This window comes from Coregonus clupeaformis, chromosome 31 (genome assembly GCF_020615455.1).
Source record: "Coregonus clupeaformis isolate EN_2021a chromosome 31, ASM2061545v1, whole genome shotgun sequence".
In the NCBI taxonomy this organism is placed as follows: Eukaryota; Metazoa; Chordata; class Actinopteri; order Salmoniformes; family Salmonidae; genus Coregonus; species Coregonus clupeaformis.
In genome coordinates this window covers 2944501-2970836 of record NC_059222.1, presented here as the reverse complement: position 1 = coordinate 2970836, position 26336 = coordinate 2944501, and the positions used below count along the sequence as shown (strand labels likewise).

At 42.6% G+C, this 26336-nt stretch overlaps 1 protein-coding gene across 1 annotated transcript; it reads right to left on the bottom strand.

The window, feature by feature from the left end:
* Positions 1–3010: 3010 nt before the first annotated feature.
* LOC121547173 (polycystic kidney disease protein 1-like 3) lies at positions 3011–25356 on the bottom strand. Its single transcript, XM_041858304.2, has 8 exons — positions 25147–25356; positions 17884–19878; positions 17631–17676; positions 15271–15402; positions 13374–13469; positions 12096–12221; positions 8223–8294; positions 3011–3162 (listed from the first exon to the last, which is right to left on the bottom strand). The coding sequence occupies exons 1-8, from the start codon at positions 25147–25149 to the stop codon at positions 3131–3133; spliced, it is 2502 nt and encodes an 833-aa protein (XP_041714238.1). The 5' UTR covers positions 25150–25356; the 3' UTR covers positions 3011–3130.
* Between the last annotated feature and the right edge of the window lie 980 nt (positions 25357–26336).

Sequence of the window (26336 nt, the reverse complement as noted above, 5' to 3'; positions counted from 1 at the left end):
AGGGTAGAAAGCATGCAGAGGACATGCGAAAAACTGTTTGCCAAACCGAGTGTGGCGTGAGATACCTTGTTTGCAGGGAGTCTAGGGCAGAAGGAGGGAGGACAGTGTGCGTGGTTCATTTCACCAATGGAGTACCTTTTGAGTAGTTTAACTTTTATTTCACCTAATTTTAACATTCTGTCATAAAGAGTTCAACTTAATAAAAACATGTTCTCAACTCAAGATGTTAAATAAATTAAATAACTATAGTAAGTGCCAAATAAAAGAACAGGGCTGAAGTTATCTGGAATCAGCCAAAAATCTTTGTACACTTTCATTGTGGATTTTGAAAATAAAAATATAAAATCAAGACCTCAGTTGGTTTGTCTACATGCCATTTAAAAAACTATGCAGCTATTGGAGAAAACCTATTTTGGGTTAAGACAAGTATCTACAGTATGAGTAAGGGTAAACTTTATGTTGTTTGAATAAGACATCAGATTACCACTTTGCAATTAATACGCTTGGTTTTAGCTAATAAATAACCAAATAATTGATGGATCACTTAAAATAAATGCATGTCTTATCAACCCCTGCAAGCCGGTCGGCATGCATGTCATCACACTCCATAATCTGATTGGTTGAGTAGGCGGACACTTTGACTTTGTGGCTGTGGTAACTTGTGACCATCCTATTTCAGGTGGTCATTGGTACAAGTGAAAATGGCAGAGTAAATGTTGCTCTTCATGAGTTGAGATACCAGTATTGGTTTAAAAATGGCATGATTGTGGAAATTAATACCCCAGTATAATACATTCTAAATATTGAACTCATTCATGGATTTCATTTGGACAATTCCGTAGGAATATATGCTGTTATCTATTCTACGACAATGCTCTTGCTCAGTCAAGATCTTGCTAACCCAAAAGTCCCCAAATAATTAAGTGTAGGCCTCTGTGGTGAACTCAGTTGGATCTTGGATGCCCATTTCAAAATAGTCCGCTACCCCCTATGCATGTGTAGATTACATAATTCTTTACCTGCAATATAGCAATTATAGGATTCAGAACCGTGGACAGCATATAACCAATTTAAACTATTGGTTAATCACGAACTGGACACCATCACCATGTAGGATAATCTAGATGCTCTCGAACACACACTGGTCCCAAAATCGTTCCCCAATTCAAGTCACTTGCAGATCTGTATACCATATTGCTTTACACCTTACAGATCTGCAGCAACAAAGGGTTACAGAGCCGAGGGGTAGGGAGCAATTTGGGAACAGCCACTGATTACATCTCCATCTTCCTTTTGTAGACTCCATTGCATTATCATAACTCAACCAGTCCTCACTACATTGTAGTCTATGACCTACAGGTAGTGGACAAAAAAAGGTCAATAAGTATGCAAACATGACTCAATCAAAAAGCTATGAGATTAATTGACTTCCACATGAGAGGTGCATTCCTCCCAACAGTATTCCAGACCCTGGTAGACTATTCAACCGTGCATAGTTTATAGGCCCTGAAATTTTCCACTTATTTTAGTGTTAGTACCAAGAGGTATATCATGGCCTCTACATTGCAGTCTCCGTCCAGATATCACAACACCTGGATAGGGGTTTACATATTAGCTAACCACATCATATGATATAGCAATCTCATGCCTGACTGTGTACATTCACGACGTTGCATGCAACCTTTGGTTGCTGCATGCGGCAGGACTGCAATATAAATCAGCCTGGAACGGGACCAGTATCTTCATAAGCTACTTGTTATATAAATCATCACATCTTGCTAATAACCACTGGTGGTCCAGTTTGGGGGTAATCAATAGTTCAAACTGGCTAGATGCTGTCCATGGAGCTGAACCTCGATTAATGTATTTACTAGAAAACACTTACTGTGTACACTATGGGACCGTTTCGCAGACACATATTAAGCCTCGTCCTGGACTAACAAGCATTCGCAATGGACATTCTCCACTGAAATCACTTTTAGTCCAGGACAAGGCTTTATCTGTGTCTGTGAAACCGGCACTGAGTGTACAAAACATTAAGGGCACCTGCTCTTTCCACGACAGAGTGACCAGGTGAAAGCTATGATCCCTTATTGATGTCACTTGTTAAATCCACTTTAAAATCAGTGTAGATGAAGGGGAGAAGACAGGTTAAAGAAGGATTTTTAAACCTTGAGACATGGATTGTGTATGTGTGCTATTCAGAGGGTGAATGGGCAAGAAAAAATATTTAAGTGCCTTTTAACAGTGTATGGTAGTAGGTGCCAGGTGCACCGTTTAATTGTAATTCTTTACTTTTACCCCTTTTTCGTCCCAATTTCGTGATATCCAATTGCTAGTTACAGTCTTGTCCATCGCTGTAACTCTCCTACAGACTCGGGAGAGGTGAAGGTCAAGAGCCATGCGTCCTCGAAACACGACCCTGCCAAGCCGCACTGCTTCTTGACACACTGCTCGCTTAACCCGGAAGCCAGTCGCACCAATGTGTCGGAGGAAACACCGTCCAGCTGGCGACAGAAGTCAGCTTGCAGGCGCCCGGCCCACCACAATGAGTCGCTAGAGCGCGATGGGACAAGGAAATCCCGGCCGGCCAAACCCTCCCCTAACCCGGACAACGCTGGGCCAATTGTGCGCCACCTCATGGGTCTCCCGGTCACCTCATGTGACCCAGCCTGGGATCTAACACCTCAAGCACTGCGATGCAGTGCCTTAGACCGCTGCGCCACTCGGGAGGCCAGGTGCACCGGTTTGTGTCAAGAACGGCAATGCTGCTGGATTTTTCACGCTCAACAGTTTCCCATGTGTATAAACAATGGTCCACCACCCAAAGGACATCCAGCCAACTTGACAACTGTGGGAAGCATTGGAGTTAACATGGGCCAGCATCCCTGTGAAACGCTTTCGACACCTTGTAGAGTCCATTCCCCGCAACTCAATATTAGGAAGGTGTTCCTAATGTTTGGTATACTCAGTGTATGTCCTCTTCTAAATCTAAAAGAAAAACAACCAATAGGCATATCAAAACTTTATTAAATCTTAACCAAAAATTATCTCCACAATTTTTCATATTAAAATCAGTTACTTATTCCATTCATCTGTGCAATCCAATCCATTCCATTTGTGTCTTCGTTTACAAATCCATCCCGTCACGATTACGTAGCTCTGGAAGAAATTTCAGTCAAAATTGAAAAAGTTAGATTAAATTACCTGAAAGGGGACTTCAATACAATTTATAGCCATTAGCAATGTGACATCAAAACACTTGCTCCACATCCTGACTTGCAGGACTACAATTCCATTTAGTCTGGAGGAGGACATACTAGTTAGCAATTTTAGTTCCAAATAATCTGTTTGAGAATCCAGATTTGTATTGGTTTACCTCTAAGGGTATGTCCACACTGAGACACATGAACACGGATTAAAATCGTATATATATGATGTACATCATTGTCCGTCATAGATTTATTGGGATTTCGTGTCCAAGTATTTCGGATGGAGCAAATGCTTTTTCAATGGGAGTCATCTGTTCCTGGATGAATGACAACGGAGATGATTGTCTGCCCCCCCCCCCCAACAAAAAAATTAAATAAAAATCACACAAACGGTCCGTCTTTTGATGGGTGCAACTTTTTGATGAACTCGTCTGAAAACAGTTGATTTGAGTTGTACTTTTGATGGACAAAAACTGACCGTTTTGTACGTCATATACAATTTCATCTGTGTTCATGTGTCTCAGTGTGGCTGTACCCTTACTCGAGTTGCATACAAAAGGCGTACACATTGTGGTTTTCGTTTGACAGACAATCATTTCCGTTGTCATTCATCCGGCAACGGATTACTTTCATTTAGGGCAGACCCCATTTAGTCGACTGGTCGATTGTTTGGTCGATAGTCTGTTGGTCGACCAATATTTGTTTTAGTAGAGCAGTTGCAAATATTTTTTACAAAATGTTACGCCACACGAGACACCCGTCTGATTCACGACTGTCTGAGTGGACTAATCCATTGCGGAGGCCTAGGGGATGTCACACCAGTATCACCAGTAGTACATTTATCGTTAATTCCCATAATTTCTCATCTACAATGTTTGTTTGGTTACGGTCATTTCTGTTAACGCATTCAATCATATTATTACAGTCTTACAGTTGTCATTGTAGGAGTGGACACACTGTTTAAGCCCAACCTAGGCTACATTTGTGAGAATCAAGTGTTTATTTCATTCCATTTACGAGTTGTCAATTTATTCATTGCCTTTTGTTTGGAGAGCTCCTGTCAATCTTGAGCAAGGACACGCACCTGATTACACATATAACTAGGCCTAGGCTACCTGGCCTGCGCACAAATGTAGGCCTATAAATGTGCCCATTTGGGGATGTGATACTATTTCTGATTGTCTTAACTCACCATTACTGTGGAGCTTCTCAAAGTCATTTTTTCTTTGCCTCAAACAGCAAGTAAAACGCAGTTTGTTTTTACATCCATTGAGAATGACAATAGTTCCTCAAAGTAACCTATTTGAAAAATCTTTCCAGCTCTCTCCCTTTCAATAACCAATCAGCATGAAAGGGGGGGGGGGGGAATATGTCATGCTCTGATCCAGTGGAAACGTCATAAAAAAGGCCTACATTCTTACTTTTTATCCATTGAGCAAATAGCCTTTGCGCAAATAGCCCACAGCTGTGTCTGTCTGGAGCTCACTGGCGCAGGAAACTGAGTGGCCAGAATATTTTATACAATGTTGCAAGTTTGCTAGAATGAGCTTCGGGCCTGACCAAGTTTAATAGTTGGTACAATGTTTAAAGTTCCTTGCAGACAGGCCATGCATAGCCAATTTGATTTATAGGATATTTATTTTTATCAGGATATTTTCTACCTGCAGGCTGCAATGTTTTTATTTGTTGGCTTTACGTAGGCTATTTTTACATAGTTGGCAAAGGCAATAGCAGTTACTTTTAGATTTGTATCATTTTCATTTAGATAGAATTTTGATTAACCACATGACATTGATTTTGAGATATGAAGACTATTATAAATTAAATTAAACTAGGGCTGATCATATTTAGTCGACTGGTCGATTGTTTGGTCAATAGGCTGTTGGTCGACCAAGATTTCTTTAGTGGAGCAGTCGCACATGTATTTATTTTTTCATGGTGCACAAGACACCTGTCTGATTCATGCCTGTCTCAGTGGACTAAACCATTGCGGAGGCCACAGGGATGGCACAGTCCATCACTCTAAGACATGTGATAATGAAATTGTATATGGTTATATTATTAACGCTAATAAATATAATATTATTTTATAACATGCGCTTTCTCCCGCGTTGGATATGGTCGCTGTCCGTGGTTCTGAAACAATCTTCAGCGCGCCGTAGAATTGGCGCCTTTCCCTATGTTGCTATGTGCATAATATCAAAATTAACCAGCATATTGGGATTGAGAACAATGCGGCGGAGACAGCAGCAGCAGAGACGAGGAAACAGCCCTTACCTTAAACCCTATTCGGACAGGATTAGTTTTACTGGGGGTGGTCGGGTAATGTAATTATGTGCACAAGCACAAAACACCATATCTGTAATTTTAGTCCCGTCTGAATCTGCCGCGTCAGTAATTTGAACATGGCAAGAGAGTAGCAATTCCAGCCAGAATAACCTACTGTTTTTTGGTGAACTCCAAGGTCCTCTGATAAAACTAGTCCCGTGTTTGACAGGTGTTGCTCACGGTTTGAGCAAGAAAACAATAACGGATTCGATAAATTGAACAAAGTGCTACGCATAGCCTATATATGAAGGGCCTACATGTATCAACTTTCACAGTGAATACTTTTGTTCATATGAATATTGCCAAATGAATCAGTAAAAAATATTGTTCCTATACAGTGAGGGAAAAAAGTATTTGATCCCCTGCTGATTTTGTACGTTTACCCACTGACAAAGAAATGATCAGTCTATAATTTTAATGGTAGGTTTATTTGAACAGTGAGAGACAGAATAACAACAACAAAAAACGCATGTCAAAAATTGTATAAATTGATTTGCATTTTAATGAGGGAAATAAGTATTTGACCCCCTCTCAAATCAGAATGATTTCTGGCTCCCAGGTGTCTTTTATACAGGTAACGAGCTGAGATTAGGAGCACACTCTTAAAGGGAGTGCTCCTAATCTCAGCTTGTTACCTGTATAAAAGACACCTGTCCACAGAAGCAATCAATCAATCAATCGATTCCAAACTCTCCACCATGGCCAAGACCAAAGATCTCTCCAAGGATGTCAGAGACAAGATTGTAGACCTATACAAGGCTGGAATGGGCTACAAAACCAAATGGAAGAAACACAAAAGAACTGTCAATCTCCCTCGGCCTGGGGCTCCATGCAAGATCTCACCTCGTGGAGTTGCAATGATCATGAGAACGGTGAGGAATCAGCCCAGAACTACACGGGAGGATCTTGTCAATGATCTCAAGGCAGCTGGGACCATAGTCACTAAGAAAACAATTGGTAACACACTACGCCGTGAAGGACTGAAATCCTGCAGCGCCCGCAAGGTCCCCCTGCTCAAGAAAGCACATTTACAGGCCCGTCTGAAGTTTGCCAATGAACATCTGGGTGAAAGTGTTGTGGTCAGATGAGACCAAAATCGAACTCTTTGGCATCAACTCAACTCGCCATGTTTGGAGGAGGAGGAATGCTGCCTATGACCCCAAGAACACCATCCCCACCGTCAAATATGGAGGTGGAAACATTATGCTTTGGGGGTGTTTTTCTGCTAAGGGGACAGGACAACTTCACCGCATCAAAGGGACGATGGACGGGGCCATGTACCGTCAAATCTTGGGTGAGAACCTCCTTCCCTCAGCAAGGGCATTGAAAATGGGTCGTGGATGGGTATTCCAGCATGACAATGACCCAAAACACACGGCCAAGGCAACAAAGGAGTGGCTCAAGAAGAAGCACATTAAGGTCCTGGAGTGGCCTAGCCAGTCTCCAGACCTTAATCCCATAGAAAATCTGTGGAGGGAGCTGAAGGTTCGAGTTGCCAAACGTCAGCCTCAAAACTTTAATGACTTGGAGAAGATCTGCAAAGAGGAGTGGAACAAAATCCCTCATGAGATGTGTGCAAACCTGGTGGCCAACTACAAGAAACATCTGACCTCTGTGATTGCCAAAAAGGGTTTTGCCACCAAGTATTAAGTCATGTTTTGCAGAGGGGTCAAATACTTATTTCCCTCATTAAAATTCAAATCAATTTATAACATTTTTGACGTGTTTTTCTGGATGTTTTTGTTGTTATTCTGTCTCTCACTGTTCAAATAAACCTACCATTAAAATTATAGACTGATCATGTCTTTGTCAGTGGGCAAACAAAAATCAGCAGGGGATCAAATACTTTTTTCCCCTCACTGTATAATGTAACCCTTGCTGTTAATAGATCGCAAAGCAGCTGGCCTAAACGTTTGGAAATGATAAATTCACTTTTGCATCCATAGCCTTAAAACGCATCTCAAGTGCAAGTGCACTGTTTAGCTCACATCTGAAGGCTGGGGGGAATTTAGATCTGCAGAGAAGAATCTCCCCAAATACAGGTGTGCCAAGCTTGTAGCGTCATACCCAAGAAGACTCAAGGCTGTAATCACTGCCAAAGGTGCTTCAACAATGTACTGAGTAAAAGGGTCTGAATACATATGTAGATGTGATATTTCAAATAAAATTTGCTAAAAATTCAAAAAACCTAGTATTGCTTTATCATTATGGGGTATTGTGTGGGAAGCTGACGAGGAAAAAAACAATTGAATCCATTTCAGAATAAGGCTGTACTGTAACAAAATGTGGAAAAAGTCATGGGGTCTGAATACTTTGCGAATGCACTGTATATCAATCTAGAACAGGATTATCTATTTTGGATGCAATTTGAATGGAGTTGATGGAGACAGAGAGAGTGCTTGCGCGTGCACTGATTTAAAGCAACGATAATCGAGTGATGGCCTGTTTAAAACTCTTCCCATGATGAACTGTGCTCCATACTGAGATGGGCTGTCTGTCCCCACCCTGAGCGTTGATTCATCATGCTGAGGCCGTAGAGAAGCCATATTTAGACATTGCATATATAATTTAACAGTTCCATTTCACGCCATGCTGACCATATATGGCGGTAACCGGGCCATTCAACTTTTGGCAGTACCCCCCCCAAAAAAACATGACAGAAATGTTCAATTTGAATAATACCTGTTTGCAGTCTCTCATTTTCTTGACGACACGTCTCCAGTTCTTGCTGAAGTAGCACACAGTTTGCACACCCTGCATGAAAATCAAGAAGGATTGATCATTCTGTGACTACTTGACTAGTGGTTACAAAGTGCATTGATGTCTTTTTGGGAATAAACCTAGTCTTCCCATCTGTGGTTTAAGACAGGTAGAGTGACACTGAGGGACCAGTACCAACAGGGGACAAGCTAAAACCCAACAACCAATGTGTTTCAAATGAGCTCTTTCTCAATAAAAGTGCATGGAAAGTGAATATGGAAGGTGCGTCACATTTGCTAAATGTAAACAACTGGAGACACCACGTCATTTTTGGAGACATGTTATTGACACGGCTGCGCTACTGTATCTAGCAAAATAGTGTAGATGTGATTGCTAACTGTTAACCATTTTAGCTGATTAGCTAATCATCTTGGCTAACTGTGGGGAAAAACAATTTCACTTAGCTAACGTTAATTAGCCCCCGCAAATCTTTTGCTAGCCAACGTGACGCTATCATAAATGGCAAGGTGTCACCAGCAATGTTTACTTTTTGGTGTTCTATGATATCTCCATTTTCAGAACATTTTATTTAAAAAAAAATGTCCTCTCCTCGTTTTCTTCCCTTCATCTGCACTGGATAAAAACAATATGGTGAAGGATCATAATTAGGCTGCTTTTCAACTGGTCAGTTCTTTCAGATCAGTGCTGATGGAGAGGTGAGGAGACAACAATTGACAAAGAGCCTTGCATGACACCACAGCCTATCCTGCTAGGGGACCTAAACTGGGACATGCTTAAACCACCTGATCAAGTCCTAAAGCAATGGGACTCCCTAAATCTTTCTCAGATTATTACCAATCTCACAAGGTATGACTCCAAACACCAAGAAAAGGCTACTCTCCTTGAAGTTATCCTCACAAATAATCCTGATAAGTATCAGTCTGGTGTTTTCTGTAATGACCTTAGTGATCACTGTTTTACAGCCTGTGTTCGTAATGGCTGCTCAGTTAAACAACCTGTCCTGATTTGTCATAGGCGCTTGCTAAAATGTTTTAATGAGCAAGCCTTCCTTCATGACCTAGCCTCTGTAAATTGGTATAGAATCAGCTTGATCCCCTCTGTTGAAGACGCTTGGACCTTTTTTGATATTTTCAGTGGTATTGTTAACAAACACAACCACATAAACCAAATGACAATTAAAAAACAGATTCAGCCCCTGGTTTGACCGTGTTCTGGCAGAGTTACTCCACCTCAAGAATTCCATTTGGCGAAAGGCTCGGCACATGCATACTCAGGCTGACTGGCTCTCGTTCAGGCAAATGAGAAATAAGTGCACTCAGGCTATCCGGAAGGCTAAAGTTAGTTACTTTATGGAGCAGTTCTCACTCTGTGGGTCTAACCCCAAGAAGTTCTGGAAAACGGTTAAAGACCTGGAGAACCCTCCTCCTCACAGCTGCCCATGGCCCTTAATGTCAGGATTCCTATTTGACTCAGCCATGCCTCCTTGCCCGTCCAACATTTCCTCATCTTCCAGCCATTCTAATGGGTCTAGCCCCGATGCTCCTTCCTCTTTTTCCCCTGCCCCGCTACAAAGTTTCTCCCTGCAGGCGGTCACTGAGTCTGAGGTGCTGAAGGAGCTCCTTAAACTTCACCCCAAAAAAACATCTGGGTCAGATGGTTTAGATCCTTTCTTCTTTAAGGTTGCAGCCCCTATCAGCGTCGAGCTTAGCTGACCTTTTTAACCTGTCTCTCCTCTCTGGGGGGGTTCCCATTGCTTGGAAGGCAGCCACGGTGCGTCCTTTATTTAAAGGGGGAGATCAAGCTGATCCTAACTGTTATAGGCCAATTTCTATTTTGCCCTGTTTATCAAAAGTGTTGGAAAAACTTGTCAATAATCAACTGACTGGCTTTCTTGATGTCTGTAGTATTCTCTCTGGTATGCTATCTGGTTTCCGCTCAGGTTATGGATGTGTCACTGCAATGTTTGCAGCACTGAAGGTTCCCAAGAACACATTGGCCTTCATCATTTTTAAATGGAAGAAGTTTTGAACAACCAAGAGCAGGCCACCCGGCCAAACTGAGCAATCGGGGGTGAAGGGCCCAATGGTCACTCTGACAAAGCTCCAGAGTTCCTCTATTGAGATGGGAGAACCTTCCAGAAGAACAACCATTGCTGCAGCACTCCACCAATCAGCCCTTTATGGTAGAGTGGCCAGACGGAAGCCACTCAGTAAAAAGGCACATGACAGCGCGCTTGGAGTTTGCCAAAAGACACAAAGGACTCTGAGACCATGAGAAACAAGATTCTCTGGTCTGATGAAACCAAGATTGAACTCTTCGGCCTGAATGCCAAGCGTCACGTCTGAAGGAAACCTGGCACCATCCCTACGGTGAAGCATGGTGGTGGCAGCAATATGCTGTAGGGATGTTTTTCAGCGGCAGGGACTGGGAGAATAGTCAGGATCGAGGGAAAGATGAACGGTGAAAAGTACAGAGAGAACCTTGATGAAAACCTTCTCCAGAGTGCTCAGGACCTCAGACTGGAGCGAAGGTTCACCTTCCAACAGGACAATGACCCTAAGCACATAGCCAAGACAACGCAGGAGTGGCTTCAGGACAAGTCTCTGAATGTCCTTGAATGGCCCAGCCAGAGCCCGGACTTGAACACAATCGAACATCTCTGGAGAGACCTGAAAATAGCTGTGCAGCGATGCTCCCCATCCAACCTGACAAGAGCTTGAGAGGATCTGCAGAGAAGAATGGGAGAAACTCCCCAAATACAGGTTTGCCAAGCTTGTAGCGTCATACCCAAGAAGACTCAAAGCTTTAAATTGCTGCTATAGGTGCTTCAACAAAGCTCTAAAAACCTGTTTTTGCTTTGGCATTATGGGGTATTTTGAGTAGATTGATGTGGAAAAAAACTATTTAATACATTTTAGAATAAGGCTGTATTGTAACAAAATGTGGAAAAAGTGAAGGGGTCCGAATACTTTCAGAATGCACTGTATATACACTTCCATTCATTTTTTCAACTGGTACCGGGGGACCATCAGAGAAGTCTTGTTTTGCTCTAGGACGCCCACAGGCCTCACATGTACGTGTTCGTGAGAGTCTCAACTTTCAACAAAGGGGTCATATTAGTGTGTAGCCCAAACTGTTTGGACGCTACAGACAGAAGTTGGCAGATCAGCTGTACAGACTTCAGACGAGTCCCAAGACGCTTGTGGGGTTGTAGAACAACATCGCATTCGTGAGGTATAGTATAGTTTTGTAGGCCAAACCGTTCGGACACTACAGACGATTTTGTGAGAAGACCTATTTTTTCGGGATGTCTCACGGTCTGACAAACACCGCTCTCGCTGTCAACCTTTCGCCGCAGATGCAGAATTGCGACATCGGCGGATGAGGTGGATTGAGACGCATCAATGCATAAAACAGATATCACTAGCTTAAACTGGCAGATCTTTTGTAATTTTTATTATGCTAATTTCATTTTAGCGGGGGAGGACAACTCTAGGGGTTAAACTCAAAATATGCTATTCTGTTTCTTTTAAATATTTTTTTTGTATCGTAATGTTTCTTAAGACCCATCTCAACAAAATAATGGATTTATTTGTGATAGTGTATATTACATGGATTTATTAGACTGTTTAAAATGTAGATGTTCCAAAGGCACGCATCGGTGGCCACTAGTACGTGCTGAGGCCCGGCGATGCTAGTGTTAAAAGCATTGGATTCGTGCAAGCATGGCTGGAGGGTGTTTCCGCCATATTTCTTTTGAATCCATGAGGGGGAGGATAGAGAATTGGAATGTTGCCATGGTTCTCTGTTGTGTAGAGTAGAGCACTAACTCACCAGGGATCAGTTTCTTTGCTGGTACAGTCTTCAAGTTGGCTGCAGGCTTCTTAAAGCACCTAGCACCTCTAGCTGGCTCTGCGGAGCATGTTCGAGCCTCACTGCTAGTAGACAGAGATGGGCCATCTGAATGTATGGAAAGAGTCAAGATAGGAAATTCATTATCAAGTGTTTTCTTCTATTGCATACACATTGCCCCAGCTGTATCGAGTTCTAGCAATAGAGGAGGCTACAGTCTGGGGGTATAGACAACAGTCGGGGTTAGTGTGAAAACAAGTGCACATGTTAAAAGACAGCATACATTTTCTTGACGCTTGAGGCACTGTCCCCAAAGACATTGGTATGTCCCCACAGACACAAAATACAAGTCTGCAGTGCCACCTTGTAGTGACGAGAAACAAACGATGTGCATGAACATAATGTATGCAAGAAAAACAAATACATATCTAAATTGTGATTAGGGCTGGCACAACTACATACCTTATAACCAACAGTTATGGATGAAGACAGTCATAAAAATAAAAACCATCAAAACAGTTAAAAAAATTTGGTGTGTGTGTGTGGAAAGAACAGCTGCCTGAAGACTGGACGGCTGGGCATTCGTGGGGTTGAGTCAGTTTCTGCCGTAACATGGACTCTTAACAATATGATGAAACGTTGTTGCTCCTTGCTGAAACAAGCAAACATGTCTTCAGTTGCCTAGGCAACTCCCCCCACAATGCAGCAGCAGCACACATTGAAATAGAATGAATAGAATGGGATTGGAACCTCTAACACTGGCAATTTGTCTGGTAAACTCATGGGTACAATGGCTACCTGGTATTGTGATGCAATAATTTCCATGATAATGTAGAATGTTCATTCAAATGATGTTACCTCATGCAATGGAATGTATTTTTTGTAATGTCAGTTGAGTTGAATCAACAAATCACAGCACATATTTTACTTCCTGCTTTACTCCTATGGGTACACTCGCAATGGCCGCCAGTCCACCCATTATGCCACAATTGACTTGAATGGGGATGTCCGTTTTATTCATTCTATTTGAATGGCAGCACATGCAGTCAGAAACAAAGCAGAGGAGAGGAGAAAGGGTGCATTTATTAAAAAAAATTGCTATACGAATGGTTATTACGGTGACCGCGGTCATTTGGCTGGCCAATTACAGTCATTCAAAATTCCAGGACCGTCACAGCCCTACTTGTGATCACAGTTATTCCTTTACAAACATACACACACAATATAAACAATGCAAATCCATCTAGCTTTAATAATTACCCTGTTTTTTCCTCTTTGCTACTGGAAAAGCATCACTGCTGGTTGACAAGTGCTTCTGGCCTTGGTTGGGTGCTTGTAAACTCCTTCCATTTACACCTGTGATAAAATTGAAGATTAGTTAAACAAATTATGGAAAGTAATGACAGAAAACAACCTTGTCAGCGATTTGGCTGATATGGAAACGTTGGCAACAAATAACTGGGTTAAAACTTACAGGTGGAATATTCAAAAGTAATGAATGTACTGTTTAGGCTATGCAATTCAGACATGCATGATAGAAAAACAAAGCAGTATCCTTCCATTAACAGATCATATGGCAACTTACAGCGCATTTGTAAAGTATTCAGACCCCTTGACTTTTTCCACAGTTACGTTAGTCTTATTCTAAAATTGATTAAATTGTTTTGTCCCCTCATCAATCTACACACAACACCCCATTATGACAAAGCAACAACAGGTTTTCAAAATGTTTGCAAATTTATAAAAATAAATAAACTGAAATATCACATTTACATAAGTATTCAGACCCTCTACTCAGTACTTTGTTGAAGCACATTTGGCAGCAATCATAGCCTCGAGTCTTCTTTGGTATGACGGTACAAGCTTGGCACACCTGTATTTGGGAGTTTCTCCTATTCTTCTCTGCAGATCGTCTCAAGCTCTGTCAGGTTGGATGGGGAGCATCGCTGCACAGCTATTTTCAGGTCTCTCCAGAGATGTTCAAGGCTGGGCTCTGGGTGGGCCACTCCTGCGTTGTCTTGGCTGTGTCCTTGTCCTATTGGAAGGTGAACCTTCGCCCCCAGTCTGAGGTCCTGAGCACTCTGGAGCAGGTTTTCATCAAGGATCTCTCTGTATTTTGCTTCGTTCATCTTTCCCTAGATCCTGACTAGTCTCCCAGTCCCTGACGCTGAAAATCACCCCCACAGCATGATGCTGCCACCACCATGCTTCACCGTAGGGATGGAGCCAGGTTTCCTCCAGACGTGACGCTTGGCATTTAGGCCAAAGAGTTGAATCTTGGATTCGTCATAGCAGAAAATCTTGTTTCTCATGGTCTGAGAGTCCTTTAGGTGCCTTTTGGCAAACTCCAAGCAGGCTGTCATGTGCCTTTACTAAGGAGTGGCTTCTGTCTGGCCACTCTACCATAAAGGCCTGATTGGTGGAGTGCTGCAGAGATGGTTGTCCTATTGGAAGATTCTCCCATCTCCACAGAGAAACTCTGGAGCTCTGTCAGAGTGACCATTGGGTTCTTGGTCACCTCCCTGACCAAGGCCCTTCTCCTCCGATTGCTCAGTTTGGCCGGGCGGCCAGCTCAAGGAAGAGTCTTGGTGGTCTAAACTTCTTCCATTTAAGAATGATGGAGGCCACTGTGTTCTTGGGGACCTTCAATGCTGCAGACATTTTTTTGTATCCTTCCCCAGATCTGTGTTTCGACACAATCCTGTCTTGGAGATCTAAGGACAATTCCTTCGACCTCATGGTTTGGTTTTTGCTCTGACATGCCCTGTCAACTGTGGGACCTTATATAGACAGGTGTGTGCCTTTCCAAATCATGTCCAATCAATTTAAATTTACCACAGGTGGACTCCAAGTTGTAGAAAAATCTCAAGGATGATCAATGGAAACAGGATGCACCTGAGCTCAATTTCAAGACTGATAGCAAAGGGTCTGAATACTTATTTAAATAAGGTATTTCAGTTTATTTTAAATAAATTAACCTGTTTTCGCTTTGTCATTATGTATTGTGTTGTGTGTACGTTGAAAAATAAATTAATCAATTTTAGAATAAGGCTGTAATGCAACAAAATATGGAAAAAGTCAAGGGGTCTGAATACTTTCCGAATGCAGTATACATGAAGCTATGGGATCAAGCTCTTTCATACAATGCTGTACATACCTGCAGAGAGGCTGGGGTTTTCAGTGGAGCGTGTTGCCATAGCTCTTACTGCAGGAGTCCTGAGGCTTGGTATGGATCTCTGAGTGCCAGAGAATTGAGGTTTCCTCAGGCCAGTGCTTGTCAGCTTGGATGCTATAAATTCAACAGTAAATTAGAGGCAACGACTGAGGGAATCAAAACGAATTGTATTTGTCACATGCTTCGTAAACAACAGGTGTAGACTAACAGTTTAATGCTTACTTACAGGCCCTTCCTAACAATGCAGAGAGAAAGAAAATAGAAAACGTATATAAAAGTAAAACATGTAATAAAAGTAATAATAAATACACAATGAGTAACAATAACTTGGCTATGGTGCCCCGTGAAGAAGTGACACTGGGAAAAAGTGACACTGGAAGAAGTGACACTGCAGTTATGCTGAAACATCTGTCTATACATACTATCCCTGATGCAGTGAAAAAATAATAATACAGTGCATTCAGAAAGTATTCAGACCCCTTCCCTATTTCCACATTTTGTTACGTTACAGCCTTGTAAAAAATACCTTATTTACATAAGTATTCAGACCCTTTGCTCTGAGACTCGAAATTGAGATCGGGATGCATCCTGTTTCCATTGAGCATCCATGAGATGTTTCTACAACTTGATTGGAGTACAGCCGTGGTAAATTCAATTGATTGGACATGATTTGGAAAGGCACACACCTGTCGATATATAAGGTCCCACAGTTGACAGGGCAAGTCAGAGCAAAAACCAAGAAATGAGCTCGAAGGAATTGTCCGTAGAGCTCTGAGACAGGATTGTGTCGAGGCACAGATCTGGGGAAGGGTACCAAAACATTTCTGCAGCATTTAAGGTCCCCAAGAACACAGTGGCCTCCATCATTCTTAAATGGAAGAAGTATGGAACCACTAAGACTCTTCGTAGTGCTGGCCGCCCGGCCAAACTGAGCAATCGGGGGAGAAGGGCCTTGGTCAGGGAGGTGACCAAGAACTCGATGGTCACTCTGACAGAGCTCCCGAGTTCCTCTGTGGAGATGGGAGAACCTTCCAGAAGGCCTACCATCTCTGCAGAACTCCACCAATCAGGCCTTTATGGTAGAGTGGCCAGACAGAAGCCACTCCTCAGTAAAAAGGCACATGAAAGCACGCTTGGAGTTTGCACCTAAAGGACTCTGACCATGAGAAACAAGATTCTCTGGTCTGATGAAACCAAGATTGAACTATTTGGCCTGAATGCCAAGCGTCACGTCTGGAGAAAACCTGGTACCATCCCTACGGTGAAGCATGGTGGTGGCAGCATCATGCTGTGGGGATGTTTTTCAGCGGCATGGACTGGGAGACTAGTCAGGATCTAGGGAAAGATGAATGGAGCAAAGTACAGAGATCCTTGTTGAAAACCTGCTCCAGAGCGCTCAAGACCTCAGACTGGGGCAAAGGTTCACCTTCCAATAGGACAACGACCCTAAGCACACAGCCAAGACAACGCAGGAGTGGCCCAGCCAGAGCCCAGCCTTGAACATCTCTGGAGAGACCTGAAAATAGCTGTGCAGCGATGCTCCCCATCCAACCTGACAGAGCTTGAGAGGATCTGCAGAGAATGGGAGAAACTCCCCAAATACAGGTGTGCCAAGCTTGTAGCGTCATACCCAAGAAGACTCAAAGCTGTAATCGCTGCTAAAGGTGCTTCAACAAAGTACTGAGAAAAGGGTCTGAATACTTGTGTAAATGTGATTTCATTATTTTATTTTTTTAACAAACATTTCTAAAAACCTGTTTTTGCTTGTGTGTGGGGGGAAAAAACAATTTAGTACATTTTAGAATAAGGCTGTAACGTAACAAAACGTTGAAAAAGTCAAGGGGTCTGAATACTTTCCGAATGCACTGTGTGTGTATATATATATTTAAATTAAGTGAGCTTTATGCGGAACCTTTCCATTTTTGCTAATCTAGATTCTTCGGTTTTACACACCAACCAAACTTTTTTGGAAGAGCGTGATGGTCTACCAAAAGACGTCAATCTTAATTGTATCTCTTGATTCTTCGCATAATTTCCTCCCCAAGAACATTTTCATCAAATGCGTTTGAGAAGGAGGCGAGGAGAGAGGATTTAAGGAATGCGGGAAGTATGATTGAGATTCCCTTTAGGCTCAGTACTCTAAAATGGCTTCTTCTCCTTATCTCCTTTTCTTTGTGAACACAGGGGTAAAAGGAAAATATACGTTTCCACTATATTGCTTTCCCCTGCCATGTCCTGCCAGATCAGAAATCTGCAGAGGATAGGATACGATGAAAGGTTTAAACTTTGAGACAGAGCCATACATACCCGACAGATTCAAAGGAACTGGAACAGCTGCTCACCTGGAATTGTGCTACGCCTACTACTGGAAGTATTATCTGTTGAGGCCTAGGAGAGAAATGGAGGAAAAAACATTGACTGAATAGCTTTGTACAGTCTGTTGATTCAATGTTGCATCTCTTAACTAAATACAGTGGATGGATTGGTAGAGGATCATCTCAAACTGATAAATATCGCCTTAATATTCATTTAAAAAATACATTAATATAATATCCTGTTGAGATGTAACCACACTTAGCATTCCCAATAGCCTACCTGCTGAGAAACAGTGACTGCAGCATGTCCCGAGGCATCTGCTAGTGTTTTTCGTCTGGTGCTGGGTATGGCAGAGGAGGATGGCTTCGAGGGGGCTAAAGCCACAGGGGCTGGCTTGGTCTTTGGCAGGCCAGTCAGCGACGGAAGCTGGGACACAGATCTCGGTGGGGGTAGCAGTGATTTGGGATTGGAGGTGACACTCGGGGGCTGAAGGAACGTCTTCCTATTAGTGACAAGTTTAGAGATAGCTGGTGGTTTGGCTGGTTTTGGCAGGAAGCCCGGAGATAACCTTTTCCGCACATCCGAGGGTCTCTCTGGTTTCCTAAAAGCCTTAGACGTAACCATGGGAGTGGATGTGACCAGCAAGTTGGGATCCAACTCAAGGGTGTTGTCCAAGGTGAAGGTGTCACTTATTTTGTTCTCCAAATCAACACTTTGATTACAAAGACTGTCAGAGCACCGATCTCTCCCAGACGGGCCTGGTTGGGATTGTACCGTGTGTTCACTGACATCGACTTCAGAGCTTTTTGTTGGTTCGGGGTCAGTTTGAAAATTGTTGCTCAGAGGGTGTGCATTGCCAACACTGGTCACTTGCTCAGTGGTTGCATTGAGCTTCAAACAAGGGTCAGTTTGAAAAGTATTGTTCAGAGGTTGTGTGGTACCATCACAGGTCTCTTGCTCAGTGGTTGCATTGAACTTCATAGGAGGGCAAGCTTCAAAAGTAACATTCAGGGGCCTACTGATCTCCACAGACTCCAGCGCAGTAGTTGTGACATTGGGCTCGGGAAGGACCATAGTGGAGTTGGTCCCAGTTTTGGGCTCCAGTGTTGGTTCAACCAGAAGTTCAAAGGTGCCATTGTTAGAGTTCACCATCTTGTCATCACACTCCGAGTCAAACAAAGCACCAGATGTTGACGAGGACAATGGCACTGTACAGGACGCAGGCACCTCACCATCAGGGCAAATTACGTGGGTGACATTAGCATCTGTGAGACAGTCAGAGGCAACACTTGAATTTTGGACAACAGCAGACACAGGAACCTTGGTAGTCAGGTTCTGTACCTTATGTTCTAAGGAATGCAGACTTTCTTTGTTGCCCTCTAATGCAGATACGTCATGCGTGCCCTCCAGGGAAGCGCTGGAACAGCTAGAGCCATTGATTGATATAGTCTCCCTGAGAGCGTTTGGTGCAGGACTTCCCTGCAAACTGAGACTCAAATTAGAGCCCCTTTGCAAATCTTTATGTCCATCCTCTGGTGTATTGAAACTCTCTTCCATAGAAACACGAGTCCCTGGAGGTGTGTGTGACAAGTCCATTGTTGTGCTGCCAACGGTGGGCTCCACCACAGGCAAAACGCAGGAGTCTATAGTGTCCTCAAAGAAACTTTCTCCAGTGCAGTTTGGTAAAGTTTCATCTTGAATCATCCAGGTCTTTGAGGCATGCATGGGACTCAAAATTGGGGAGTAGGACTTCTGCCCGTTGAATCCCAGATGGATGTGTTTTAAAATAGGGGTGAGCATGGTTGTTGGGTTAGAGGACCACCGCTTGGCTCTGGGCTCCCCACTGATACCACTGTGCTGTGATGGGGTAGATGAATGACAGCTGTCTGAAAGAGGTGAAGTTTCTCCACTTATAACACTATAGTCTGGCAGAGTCTCCATATGGAGCGACATACAGGGGCCATCTGTATTTGGCCCGGGGGCACTCATGGTGGATGGTTGTGGACAATTCAGTTGATCTGTCTGACTGGTCATCTCTTGGCTGCTTTCAGACTGAATGAATGGGAACTTCCCTGCAAACTGGTTGCTTAATTTAGCATCAATAGGCCTGACATTGGTGGAATGGGACTGATTGACGCTGCTGGTGTCTCTTAGGGGACTTCTTTGCTCCACAGAGCCAGGGGGCAGATTCCGTGCTTTCTGCTTCAAAGCAGGATCATGTGTGTGATCCCAGAGATCATTGGCAGTGAGGTTCAGATTCTCCTTGTCAGTGGCCTGTAGGGTAGAAATTGAAATTCCCATAGTCAAATCAATGTACAAACAAAATTAGATAAGCCTAACAGGCAATGGCAGCGGCTATGACTAGGTAAAATAACTGAATATTTGAGTTCAACGATAATATAGGATAGGCCCAATTTGGAACAACAGGGCCTAAATGTAGGGTCTATAGGGATAATTCATCACGAAATCAGAAAAAAAAATACCTAGATTTTTTTTCTCTCACAACAATGAATCCACAGAATGGCCCTTTGGGGGAATGATTGTTGACATATGACATTTATATCTAAAAGCATATTTTTGAAATAATCCCTTAAGACGCTATAAATGTTTCATCTGTAGGTGTCATATGAAGCTTCACCGCTTGCTCTGTAATAAGAGTAGCATTTTGTTTTCATCACTTGCCCTCATGGGCTGAGGATCAAAGATGCCGGCTAGGCAAATGTTTGAACACCCCCTCTCCTGGGGGCCAGTTCTATGACCGGTTGTAAATTCCTTGCGGAAACTTTATTTTCCGTGCCATGCAGTATTGGGAGAGGGAATTTCCCTTTGGAACAAAGAAAGTCTACCCGCCAAGACTCCAACATCCAAAAGTGGATAATGAAACAATATTCCTACTTAAATGAATGTGGGAAATGGTCGGTGGGGACTTAAAGAACAATCATGTCAAATCCGTTACTACGTTGTGATGTCAATAAAGACGGTGGAACAACATAACTGCATCTCTGGGGGTGTACACTTCTCAGTTGCATCTAATTGTATAAAATGAATGATTAAGTATAATAATACTTTTGTGAAGATAACAATGTGATTTTAGCATTCTAGATGAGATGACTGTTTCCATATTGATTTGTTCTCAGTCAGTGGCCACGCCCAGATGAGCACAAACATGATGAAACGCCCCTTTTTCTACTCAAGTATAAAACCCCTCGTGACGAAATTCACCTCAGACCAAGCAGATTACTGTGTTAGCCGGATGTTGCAAATGGTTGACACTCTACAGACCAGCAGACGTGAAGTGTGAGCTAAACGTTACAAAGCGGTGAAACTCTGAAACTCTCAACCTTTACACGAGGTGAAGAAGAAGACAATGCACTAGACCTTAGCATTACCAGTCTGCAGCTGGCATGTATAGTCGTATAGAGAACTTTCACTAAAGACACGAGTTGGGAAGGACAATCCCTCTCCGACAACCGCTGGTACATCTGAAGTACCTATTCTAACAGATCAACAGGGTACGCTGTAGTATCCATTCTAACCACCACTACCACCAAAAACTCTACCAAGGACATTGGGATCTCTGGTGGGCAAACCAGAGTCCTACATCATCAACTCAACTATCGAGGAAAGTCAACTAATCCCATTGAGCGGGTGCTAAGTATTTGTATTTCCGTGAGCGTAGTTTACAAAAGTAACAACAATAGTTTGAATCTCTGTCTCTCCCTTCCAAGCATTCATGCTATTGTTAGTCCAGTCCACTAGGGACCTGTTTTCATTCTATTACGTTAGTAATCAATAACATGTGTGTTTGTATTTGTTATTATTTAGTTAGTAAATAAATAATGAAGCCAATGTGTGTATTTCTGATTCATCAATAAGGTTAGGGTTCTTGCAGGTTCAAGGATTATGCGACGTTCAGAATGAGACTTATAAGATGTAATTATTTAATAAGTGACTTATCGATGTACACTGCTCAAAAAAACACTAAAAGAACACATCCTAGATCTGAATGAATGAAATAATCTTATTAAATACTTTTTTCTTTACATAGTTGAATGTGCTGACAACAAAATCACACAAAAATGATCAATGGAAATCAAATGTATCAACCCATGGAGGTCTGGATTTGGAGTCACCCTCAAAATTAAAGTGGAAAACCACACTACAGGCTGATCCAACTTTGATGTAATGTCCTTAAAACAAGTCAAAATGAGGCTCAGTAGTGTGTGTGGCCTCCACGTGCCTGTATGACCTCCCTACAACGCCTGGGCATGCTCCTGATGAGGTGGCGGATGGTCTCCTGAGGGATCTCCTCCCAGACCTGGACTAAAGCATCTGCCAACTCCTGGACAGTCTGTTGTGCAACGTGGCATTGGTGGATGGAGCGAGACATGATGTCCTAGATGTGCTCAATTGGATTCAGGTCTGGGGAACGGGCGGTCCATAGCATCAATGCCTTCCTCTTGCAGGAACTGCTGACACACTCCAGCCACATGAGGTCTAGCATTGTCTTGCATTAGCAGGAACCCAGGGCCAACTGCACCAGCATATGGTCTCACAAGGGGTCTGAGGATCTCATCTCGGTACCTAATGGCAGTCAGGCTACCTCTGGCGAGCACATGGAGGGCTGTGCGGCCCCCCAAAGAAATGCCACCCCACACCATGACTGACCCACCGCCAAACCGGTCATGCTGGAGGATGTTGCAGGCAGCAGAACGTTCTCCACGGCGTCTCCAGACTCTGTTACGTCTGTCACGTGCTCAATGTGAACCTGCTTTCATCTGTGAAGAGCACAGGGCGCCAGTGGCGAATTTGCCAATCTTGGTGTTCTCTGGCAAACGTCGGGCCCTCATAGAGTCTGTTTCTGACCATTTGAGCAGACATGCACATTTGTGGCCTGCTGGAGGTCATTTTGCAGGGCTCTGGCAGCGCTCCTCCAGCTCCTCCTTGCACAAAGGCGGAGGTAGCAGTCCTGCTGCTGGGTTGTTGCCCTCCTACGGCCTCCTCCACGTCTCCTGATGTACTGGCCTGTCTCCTGGTAGCGCCTCCATGCTCTGGACACTACGCTGACAGACACAGCAAACCTTCTTGCCACAGCTCGCATTGATGTGCCATCCTGGATGAGCTGCACTACCTGAGCCACTTGTGTGGGTTGTAGACTCCGTCTCATGCTACCACTAGAGTGAAAGCACCGCCAGCATTCAAAAGTGACCAAAACATCAGCCAGGAAGCATAGGAACTGAGAAGTGGTCTGTGGTCACCACCTGCAGAACCACTCCTTTATTGGGGGTGTCTTGCTAATTGCCTATAATTTCCACCTGTTGTCTATTCCATTTGCAGAACAGCATGCGCAATTTATTGTCAATCAGTGTTGCTTCCTAAGTGGACAGTTTGATTTCACAGAAGTGTGATTGACTTGGAGTTACATTGTGTTGTTTAAGTGTTCCCTTTATTTTTTTGAGCAGTGTATAACACATTTAATTTGGGAGATGGTAACTCGTTAGACAACTTCTTCCGTGGTGCCCCAAATTCCTAATGAGTTAATTGTTACATTATTAATTTAAAATCGAGTGACAATTAAACATAGTTAGTTGATTCGATAAATAACAGTCATACATTCAAGTAAGTCACGACAAAGTGAATGCTGCCACCACAACTTTGACAGCGCTGCCATTGAGATTAGAACAACATTAAAAGAACAACATTATCGAACCCACTACCCTGGCGTTACAAGCGCCATGCTCTACCAATTGAGTGGTCCTCTGTAGCTCAGCTGGTAGAGCACGGCGCTTGTAACGCCAAGGTAGTGGGTTCGATCCCCGGGACCACCCATACACAACAATGTATGCACGCATGACTGTAAGTCGCTTTGGATAAAAGCGTCTGCTAAATGGCATATTATTATTTATTATTATTAGCTACAGAGGACCCCGACTATTTATTTTGCTGGGTCGCCTTTCACCCCTGGTCTTCACCCAGTGGCTCAGATTGTCACTGGTCATTTAGCCTCCCTTGCATGCTTTTAATTTTTTCCCATTCTGACTCTTATTGTATTAGGCTATAGGCCTACTGGAATGTATGTACAGAAGAAATTCAAGTTGTACAAGACAATTTTTGTTATTATATGCCTTATTCTTATATTTTGTAATTCCAATAAAATGTTAATGACAATATCACGGCGATGAATGTGGTATATAATAGCGATGTAACTTGCACATTGTTTTCCATAAAAGTTTCGATTTATTCATATTATGCTACTCGTGTAGGTCTTTCCTTTTCATATGTAGGCTAAAACTAAATGACATTTGTTCTATGTTTTGGTGCATGTGCTTAATATACTATCCAGATAAGAAAGTGTCTGATAACGGAACATTCCATTGAATTCTAGAAAAATACCACCTTCCACTAAAAAGGCTGTAGCCTAACTCATTCACAGTAAAACATATTAATATTCTGATTTCAGACTTTCAATCCTTACAAAATAAGGAGGATTCTATATGCTCTATGTTTTTTCTATCTTCACTAGGAAAATGTTTGTAAATGGCAGTTATTTGGGCAAAAAGTGTTGATTTTCATAGAAGATACACATTTTCACATGACTGATTACCATTTGATTGATGTGGTGCTATTGTATGTCATATCATTTGAAAGGGCTGTTTCTCAGATTTCAAAATGTTTCATGTTTTCATATATGGTTTGACACAAGCAAATTACGTTCACTAATGCACGCATAATTCATGTTCTTTCAGACAGTTAAGTTTTGTGATTCAGCCATTTTTGGGAAATCCTGCCGATTATGCAATAATGCCAATATGGCGATTTACAGTAATAGTTAGTTAGTGTTCGAAAGCCTAGTGTTTAAAATCCCTCTGAAAGGGAGGCCTGGGCAAGGCCAAAGTGTCACAAATATTCCAACTAAAACTAATTATTTCTCAATTAGCTATGCTTTAAGATACAAATGTCAAATATATGCCAACAGTCCTTCCTCCAATGGACCATTTTATTGATTAGATTTCGTTAAGAATCAATTGTATCCTGCCTACCTCACCAATGTTTTCCCTGGTTTCCATATTCCTTGGTTACATCGTATTAACTTTAGCAAAACTAGCTAGCCAACTATAGCCTAGCTTAAACTAGTTTACAAAAGTGAGAAAGAATTGAGAAATTCATTGTAACGATAAAGTCAAACCAATCAATACAGCAAGCTAGAAAACAGTGAAAAAGCACGCCACACAGATAAACAGGGGTGTATTCATTACGGAAACCGTTTACCGATTAAGTTGACTACATTCAAATGGTTGAAGCTCATGCTAATACTTCCTTACGGCCTCGAGAGGACTCAGTCTCTAGGGTCCCTCCCCGTTTAATTAACGTTTTGTAACCTAATCAGCGTAATGAATACACCCCTGGGTTAGTTATTAGCTAGTATCTTTGCCACAACTAGTTAACTGTGTTGTGTAGTTAGCTACCTAACGTCATAAGATGGCTTGCTAACGTTAGCAACAGTATAGCTAACACAAAAATGAAACGTTTTAACCAACTTACCATCGTCTTAGCTAGTGCAAGTTTTGCCAACGAAAGTACCTAGGGTTTTTGATTAAGTAGCTAGAGAAAAATACAAACTGTTAAGTTAGTTAGCTAGTAAGCAAACGAACTCGTAGCACAGACTAACAACGTCGCCAACCGACTGAGAATAAAAAATATCACTTGTGTTCTCATTGGACAGGACAGGACCATTCCAACCTATCCGGGAAGTAGAACTGATGATTTTTTTTGTAACAGCTGGCAATATTTGTTTTCGAATTCCGCCTATAAAATAAAAGCCCGCGGTAAAAACAAAGTGCTATGTGATCTCATTGATAGGATATCATCAATATATTTTATACGTTTCTATATTTATGGTAATCTTGCTGACACCAGCCTCACTACGTCATTGACTTGAGAGTCAGGAACAGCTGCTCTGATGTGTTGCACGAAGCCAGAGAGGAAGCGAGGCTCAACGTTGTTTCGCCCACCAAAGCAACGACTTTTTGTATGGAGGTCAATGAGCGTGTCGAATTTGGCAAAAAATTAAATAAAATGAATGGCTTATTTGCTACGTGAAGTTTACTTGATCAAATATAAGTTTCGTAATGATTAAATTGTTACGATTGTACTGATATGAGTAGGACACATGACATCCCGGCAACTTTGAGAAAAAACACTTTATATTGGAGTTGTCTGAAGATGGCTATGCACAGTCAAGTCACGAGGCTCGTAGCATATCATATATTTCCATTTAATACCTGCAGTTGACGTCAACAACCCTTATCGAATTCTAAAAAAATGATTACAATAATGAGATGTATACAGTAATCCAAAGAAAGGATAGGCGGGAGCGAGCCAGCCCGCCCTAGGAAGCGACGATAACGAACGAAGGGGCTTTGCCCTCAGACTTCAAGGCGGCACCCTACGCTGGTTGGATATCCCCGTTTCGAATGGAACGAATCATGATCTATTGTTTTACATAGGACCGCTCCAGCTTTCGGTCCCAGCCAGCACTTCCGGGATAATCAAACACACACACACAGTAGCTAGCTAGCACAAACCTTCGGCGTTAGGACATCGTTTGCCGCTAACATCATGAATAGGGTGCATAAATCATCACACACATTTTCAAAATGTTATAACAACCCTTCTACACTAAAACGAGTAACATTAGACAACTGCAACTTGTTAAACGTTACGATCTTGTG

What these genes read in the sequence shown, in the direction of transcription:
- LOC121547173 (XM_041858304.2), bottom strand. An exon ending in TAGGCGTAGCACAATTCCAG is followed by an intron (nt 15,403 to 17,630) that starts GTGAGCAGCTGT and finishes TTGAATTTATAG; the next exon opens with CATCCAAGCTGACAAGCACT. An exon ending in AAACCCCAGCCTCTCTGCAG is followed by an intron (nt 13,470 to 15,270) that starts GTATGTACAGCA and finishes ATTTTATCACAG; the next exon opens with GTGTAAATGGAAGGAGTTTA.